The sequence below is a fragment of the Cornus florida genome, unplaced genomic scaffold (assembly GCF_030987335.1).
Source record: "Cornus florida cultivar Cherokee Brave unplaced genomic scaffold, ASM3098733v1 CherokeeBrave_3.0.0_Hap2_Chr05, whole genome shotgun sequence".
NCBI lineage: Eukaryota > Viridiplantae > Streptophyta > Magnoliopsida > Cornales > Cornaceae > Cornus > Cornus florida.
Genome location: NW_026775575.1, coordinates 76,268,703 through 76,276,755, shown reverse-complemented (window position 1 = coordinate 76,276,755; position 8,053 = coordinate 76,268,703). Strand labels below are relative to the sequence as shown.

General features: G+C 34.0%; 1 protein-coding gene across 2 annotated transcripts; it reads right to left on the bottom strand.

Annotated features, from left to right (window-relative positions):
- Positions 1 to 198: 198 nt before the first annotated feature.
- On the bottom strand, positions 199 to 6,568 carry LOC132306920 (RAN GTPase-activating protein 1). Of its 2 annotated transcripts, none has more exons than XM_059804521.1 (2): positions 6,428 to 6,568; positions 199 to 2,136 (listed from the first exon to the last, which is right to left on the bottom strand). In XM_059804521.1, exon 2 carries the CDS (start codon positions 2,123 to 2,125, stop codon positions 518 to 520), a length of 1,608 nt encoding a protein of 535 aa, XP_059660504.1. In that variant the 5' UTR covers positions 2,126 to 2,136; positions 6,428 to 6,568; the 3' UTR covers positions 199 to 517. The 2 variants fall into 2 exon arrangements, with proteins under 2 accessions (XP_059660504.1, XP_059660505.1); XM_059804522.1 differs by lacking the exon at positions 6,428 to 6,568 and adding an exon at positions 6,318 to 6,383.
- Positions 6,569 to 8,053: the final 1,485 nt, after the last annotated feature.

Here is an 8,053-nt window from a genome sequence, read left to right as displayed (position 1 = left end):
TAAAAGTTTTCAGATCAAAAGCATGTAGAAAAACATGCATGATCCAAATTCCTTTAATCCAACAATGACCTCCATTATTGGCTACTTCACAGCTATATGAAAGCAAAATGCATGATACGTTGACGTATATATGCACTGCTATTTATCCATGCAGCAGGTTTATTTCAATTTGCAGCAGCATCCACGCATTTTAAAGTGTAAGACAACAAACCACAAGCAATTAAACTAGGAAATAAAAATAGTACAACATAGCTGAGCAACGTCTAGAGTTGAATCCAGTGCTCCAAGTACAACAGAGCAGAAAAATACAAAACCTGAGACGTTCTAACGTCTCAGGGAAAAGCAGACACAAATGTTATGAGATTAACCCTACTAATTGATGGATCTATTATACTATTCTGGATGCAGCTGAACTAGCTTACACATTAATTCAGTCTTCCATAATTAATAGTGAGAACCGTTACGATGACTATCGAGGTAGGTTATGCCAAGGCAGCATACCTGTCACACGGTAACTCTATTCATCGTGCTTAATATTGAGATCCTGAAGTTTGGATCCCAATTCATCCTCATTATCAGCACCATCTTCTTCGGCCTCTTCATCATAGTCGACTCCTTCAGGATCATTCTCATCCAAAGGCCCAAGTACATCAGGAGAATTTTTAAATATATCCTTCAGCTCATCAACCCCTTCGTCAGATATGAAATTAGAGTTGATGTTCAGCAACTTAAACCCAGGTTTGCATACTACAGCCTGTGCCAAGATCCTGGCTCCAGCCCTTCTTATTGAATTGGTGCTCAGATCGACTTCAATTAACTGGTCATGACCCTCTTCCAATGCCTTCGCAATCACGATAGTACCCTCATCTTTGAGTTCATTTTCGGACAAGTTTAGCTTGGTGAGAGTTTGTTTTGCAGCTATACAGGATGCCAAAGCAGGAGCAGCTTCCACAGTGATGTCATTCCCAGCCATCTCCAAAACTTCAAGAGAAGGAGCAGACTTCAGAAGAGCTTCAGTCAGAGCTTTAGACCCTTCATCCTCCAAATTCAAATAACTCAAGTAGATTTCAGTAAGATTTGCAAATTCAGATAGAGCTTTAGTTAAAGCAACACCAGCCTCCACACCAAACATGTTGTCACGCAAATCAAGCTTCTTTAAATTGGTACACGTCCCAAGTGCTTCAGCCAGGGCAACTCCCCCCTCAGAGTCTACCCTTGTAGAAGAACACCGGAAATCCTCCAGCACAGGAGATTGTTTCACAATTTCAGATATAGCAATTGCCCCTTCATCTCCTGTCATATTATTATGAAACTGAAGGATCTTAAGTTTCTTGGATGACGGAATAAGCTCACACAGTGCTCGTGCGGCTTCTTCCGAGATACCATCATTCATCAAATAGAGCTCCTCTAAATTACTCTGTGATTTTAGGAGCCCCTCAAATGCCCTCACACCCTTTTCACCCAAGGCATTGTTTGAAAGGTTCAGATACCTCAGTTCACAACCTTCCAGGGCTGACGAAATTATATTCATAACTTCAAGAGCTTCAGTCTCCGGCCTTCCTGCAATAAAATCTGATAGGTCTACTTCTCTCAGTTGATCCTTGATAGATGACAAGATGGGCTCAGCAACATGGGCTGCATCCAAGCCAAAACTTCTATTGCTGAAACATATCTTAGTATACTTGTTTCCTGGAGTGCTCAGGGGTTTTAGCAGCTCCTCAGCCTCCTCCGCATCAATAAATGCGCGGCGACCTCCAGATATATCAAAAGTAGTCTCGTAAGAAGCTTCAACTTTTGTCTCCTCTCCAGTTTCCTTTCTTCTAGAGCCTCTTTTAAGAACTTCCAGCATAAGCTTACTGGATTCTTTAGCATAAAGTTGAACTGCAGAACTTCCATCACCATCCGGCTCCTTCTCAAAGTGTTGGTTTGCAGTGGCAAAAGCCACGCCTTCTATTTCCTTGGCATCCTCCTCAGCCTCTTCTCTAGAAAGAAGACCATACCTTCTGGAGAAAATGGATGGAGTGATAAAATTCTTGGTCATTCGTTCCACAAGCATTAGCCGTGTACTCTGACTAGGTGGCCATAGTTTAATCGACATCTTGCGGGTTACCCTCGAGGAATCCATGTCAAAGTAACCTGGAATATATTTATTGCAATCCATCGTAAGCTTACATTACAAAATGAAAGTTGAACCTGATTCGGAAAACTTTGAATGTGAAGATTTAGGCAACTATGAAGTCTAAGTCATTATCTATGAAGACAGAAGAATTAAACTAACATACACAATTAAAAATAAATAAATAAAAAATTCCAAATATATATTTCTTAAGAGAATTTTTCAAATGAAAGCTACTGACAAGTATTCTATGTATCTTCTTTACAGGTAACACAAGTCACTACATGTCTCTAATCAAATAGACCCACAAGCTTATAGATTCCGAGTGTGAAATGAATCCACTAAAAGCACCCTGATTACCATCCATCACCTTTCCAATGAATGGAACAAAAGCAATAGTCAAATAAATTATTCTTATCTCAATAAATGAACATCCATGAGAGATCTAAAGAAAGATAAAAATCTATCAGATTATAAGTTCCTCAAAATTATAAACTTGGACACCCAGCATGTATTCGAATCACAATTCTGGAATTCAAACCAATTAAAAAATAAAAGATGCTGTGAACTCTATCCTTTCATCATTCTGCTTAATTTTGCCTACAAAAATAATTTAAACATATACTCACCAGCCCTACACACACATGACTCACTACTACAAAAAATTGTCCTCAACAAATCCCATATGACCTTGTGTAAAAACAAAACAAAAACAAACAGACAAACAAAAAAGAGTCAAAAATGGAACCAGTTGTTGATCCCTATTAATCAAGAATGTTTAGAAGGGCAAACCGGATATAAACTGACAAAGCGGATAACCTCAAACTCAAAACCTCATTCACAAGCTTGGCACTTCAAAATTTTATATTGCACCAAACAATTACTCCTACAGTCCCATATCACATTATTGTAATATAAATATCTAATACGCCATAGTAGTTAGATATGAACAAAAGAATGAATAACATAAACAGGCATGACTTACACAGATACCAAAGTTACAAACCCTCCACCCACCATATATTTATAAATAAATAAATAAGCCTTACACATTCCATTTCATTTATTGGGAAGGACAAGAGACTAACTTGGAAGAAAAATTAGCAGAAGGGAAGGGAACGGGTTACCAAGGGATGCGGAAGAAAGAAAGAGGAGCCTAAAAAATATGGAACTTCAATCCATTAAAAAAAAAGGGAAGGAGAAAAAAAAAGGAAAAATAGAAAGATGACAACATCTTCAACAGATGGAGCAAGCCCACATGACAGAACAAAATAAACCCAAAAATTTGCACCAGCAAAACATGGAAGAAAAAGTAAAAGAGAAAGTCCTGAAATTCTAAAGCAGCAAGGACAACATAAATATATGCAAAACATACCTCCTGTGTATTTATATAATATATTTGTGTAGAGAGAGAGAGACTGAGTCCAGCATAAAAGTATAGAAGATAGATGGCAGTAGAGGAGAGAAAGGGAGACAATACAAAGATAGCAACAAGACAAAAAAGCTATCATCAACTGTGACAGCCTTTTTATAGAAGATCTGTACTCTCAATGATCAGCATCATGACAAAATTAACATAATTTTTAATATCTTAAAAGAACGGAGGGGGGGTGGTGTGTTTGTTTGATTCATAAAGTTATGCTACTTATTCAATATTTCAACACACACACACATATAATTACCTTGTTCCTCGCATATCTGTTACGGAACTCGGCACCAGCCTATACCACCCAATCCTAGTGAACATTAATCAACTGAAGATAATACAGTGACATTATACTCTAAGAAGCCTTGTTGAACAATTAAACATACAATTAATCCACACAATCGGATTCTTCACTTTACATCCATTCTGTACCCTCACAACACATTGGTTCTTTAGTCCTTCCAATGTCATGACCTTGGCCTTTACATAGAGATGTATACTCATTTGAAACGCATAAAAAAAGAAGAAAGGATGATGTAAGACTTCGAGAATAAGTTAACATTCTCATAAAACACCTTCCACTTCCATACACAAAAAAGTTATACGTCTGCCATTTCATTTATTGAAAAAGACATACTAAGTTGTTCACTACATAGGCTTATGTGGTATTTGAGAATAAAAGAATGTAGGATATGAGCATTGGGTACCTTTTTACATAAGTAAAAAACCATTCTAGGTACTCAGAATAGGGATGATAGTATCAACCAAAAAGGTTGAATATATGATCCTTAACAATCTTAAACTGTTTTATCACTAATATCTCTTGCAAACTTCGATAACATGAAAACAGTATTTTCCTCAATTTGTATTTCCATCGTAATGAATGGAGATATACTGCATTGTAGAATAATGGTAGAAAAAGCTTCATTAAGGGAACGTTCAGAAATTAAAGAAATTCGGAAAACACAAATATATGGAAGACAAACAACACATATTTATAACATATATATATACAAAGGGAGATAGAGAGAATTCCAACTTAAAAGTATAGCAAATAGATGGAGAAAGTCAGAGAGGGGAGACAAACTGAGACAATACAAAGACAACAAGACAAAAAAAAAATTGATCAGAACTTGTGAGATTCTGGACTAATTAGACTAGCAAAGCCAAAGTTACCACAAGATAATAAGTTAATCATCCTTAGAGACACAACCAATTAATAAAAGATCTAAATTCCCAATAATCAGCATTATAACAATACTAACATAATTTTATTTTTATTTTGGTAAGTATTAACGTAATTCAATATGTTAAAAGATTCAAGAGTTTAATTACTAAATTTGGCTATTCATTCAATCTTTATTTTTGGCATAATCAAAAGTTCCTACTTGACTAAAAGTCTAAAACAATCCCGTACAATTAAAGACATGAAAATTGTCTTTATTCCTTGTATATCTACCATCTGTAATGGATCTATGCACCACGATATACCATCCGGTCCTCGTGAACATTAATCAACTGAAGACACTACATAGATATCATACCCTAAAAAAACTAGTTGAACAACCCAGTTTTTTTTTTTTTTTCCTAGTTGGTACTCACACACACATGCCTCCATTGAGGTGACTCGAACCCCTGACCTCTCTTTGAGAAGTAGGGGTTTGGTACCGCTAGGCCACTGGCCTATTGGTAACAACCCAGTTTTTATCCACACCACCCAATAATTCACTTTTTATCCATTATCTACTCACAAAAACAGCGGAGCTCTTTCCAGCATAGTGGATTAGGCATTTTCATACAGATTTATACTTATACAATGCATATTAAGTTTAAACAAAATAAATGAATAAAACAAAGGATGAGAATTATAAGACCAATTATATTCTCCCCATTTCTTCAACAAATTCAAACTGATGCTATATTATATATTAGAACGCTCTCAAAAAACTAGTTTGCAGCTGCACAAATATAAACCTGATTATAAATACAATTCATGTAATAAAGAATAACACCAACAATTAATACAAAGGAGCGAAGAAATGCCTAGGATTATAGCAAATATGAATATTTGAAGGAAGCAGCAAGTGCAAGAATGTTCTTAAAATTTACAGGTAAGACTCAACCGTGCTCTTATATTTCCCATTAAATAACCAAATCACTAAACCAACAACATCAATCGGATCACAAATGCATACGTATATATGAGTAACAATAAAATGATAGAGACATACAAGTTTTTGTGCATCACAATGATACAATCAGTGCAAACATACAACAGTAATTCATAGCCACTAAGAACATGAGAAAGTATTGTATAGCATGTAGAAAATAGTTGAGTCAAAAAAATGGCTCAGCAGCCTATACACACTTGTCTCACTCATATAACTGCCACAATTTATATACACAGAGAGATCTTCAAGATTGCGCGAAATCAAGTAACATATAATGTTGTTCACTGTGAAGCCCCAGTTACTAGAACTATAATATATATATATATATATATATATATATATATATATAAGGAATTCATTTCAATCTATCAAGAGATTCATTCAATAAAAACAGTAGTGATGAAACAAGCGACAAAATATAAATGTAAAATTTGTGTCATCATAGAAAAACCAATCACTAAAGTAAAAAAATTGTAGTAAATCAAATTATTCATTTCAATCTGTCAAGAGATTCATTCAATAAAAACAGTAGTGACGAAACAAGCGACAAAATACAAATGTAAAGCAATAATTCAAGAAAAAAATTGAAAGAATCATTGCGAACCATACGAGTGAGACGAAACCCTAGACCTTGGGTAGCAATAATCGAAGACAGCAAACCCTAGAAAAGGATAAGAGAGAGAGAAAATGTTAAATGGGGTGAGAGAAAGTAACCTTTTTACGGTATGAATCTTTCTTTGTTTTATCGCCTGTGTTGAGTGTAATCAACAAATCATCAAAAAGGGCTGCAGATAAGAATTTTTAGGGCTTTTTATGAGAGAGTTTGGGAAAATTGGAGGGAAATGGCGAACTCAACTTAAAATATTGGGAGCGAAATCGTAGGCCATGAATTTCCTATGAGCTGAAATGACTGAAATATCCCCAATCTTCTTCTGTTATCTTCAATTTCGGGCCGTTGACATTAGTGGGCCACTTGGATTGGTCTATTTATACTGGTTTGGGCTGGGCATATGGAGACATCAATTCATATCCAGCCCAGATAATTCTTAGCCAACAATATGTATTTTGCAAAAAAATAAATAATAAAAGGATATTTCATAAGATAATTAAATTTTTATTTTTTTAATTGGCTTCAAGGTTTTTTTAAAATGAATAAAATTAATTTGAATGATTTTCTATAAATTTTTTGTCAACTTTGAATCTGAAAAATGAAAATGCATACACATTTTGTGTATTTTCTCTTTTTTTTAATTTTCGATAAATAGGATAACAAAGTAATACATTAGAAAAAGTAATGGGAGAAATTGATTGGAGCATTTTTATATTAACCAAGCACTTGGACAATCATTTAAAATTAATATATGGCTTAACATTGCTAGGATGGGTCAGTTGAAAATATAAATCATATTTCAAAAGAAAGCATAGTATTATATACTTCTATAGAATAGAAAAGTTGAGTAAAGGTTTATTTTTTATTTATGTACTATATAGCATACAATATGTATAATTTAACCAACCACTTAAAGGATTATATTATCATTAATTTTTTTTTTTATAAATGAGAATTGTTCCTTTTTTTTTTTTTCAAGGTAAGAATGTTAGATTAAAAATTAGAGATACAAAGATTCGAAATCGTGCTTCCAAGAACAATGAGGAGCAATTCAACCACTGATTATCTAATGCGGTGGTTACTCAAAAAATTTAAGGCATCTACAGTGAATTTAATTGCGGAGAACTGACAATGCTTCCATATAGAGAGAACTAGGAATTTTATTGGTTCCAATGTTAATATCAATAGTCATCTTAAACTATAATATGCTACTTCACAGCATGGTACAATTACAATGTTACCAAAATCACATATAACAAGCTAGGAAAAATAATCACATAATTACTGATAAATAAATATATGTTACATGTCAAAAATGCAATCAAGAATTAAGTCTGTCTGATTATTTTAAAATCAAAACCAGATGTCTGGTGATGAATTTGAATATATATATTTTTTTCACAATGAAATCATGATCCAATCACCATCACATTCGGAATTTGGAATCATGGAATTATCGTGCCTTCGTACACGAGTCAAAATATGATTACTGTTAAAATTTACGGTGTTATTATGTACATGTCAAAAATGCGAGCAAAAATTAAGTCTCTAATACGACTCATAAATCTTGTAACAATTATTCTTTAAGGATAACACTAAGGTTTTTAGCTTGTGTCGCCCTTTTTCAAAATTTGAAATTGTGATTTGTTATTGCTAATTTTAATTCGAAAAAAAATATTGTAGCGAATAGCAGAGTGAAAATTTTAAAATATTCAAAAATACCGTATCCC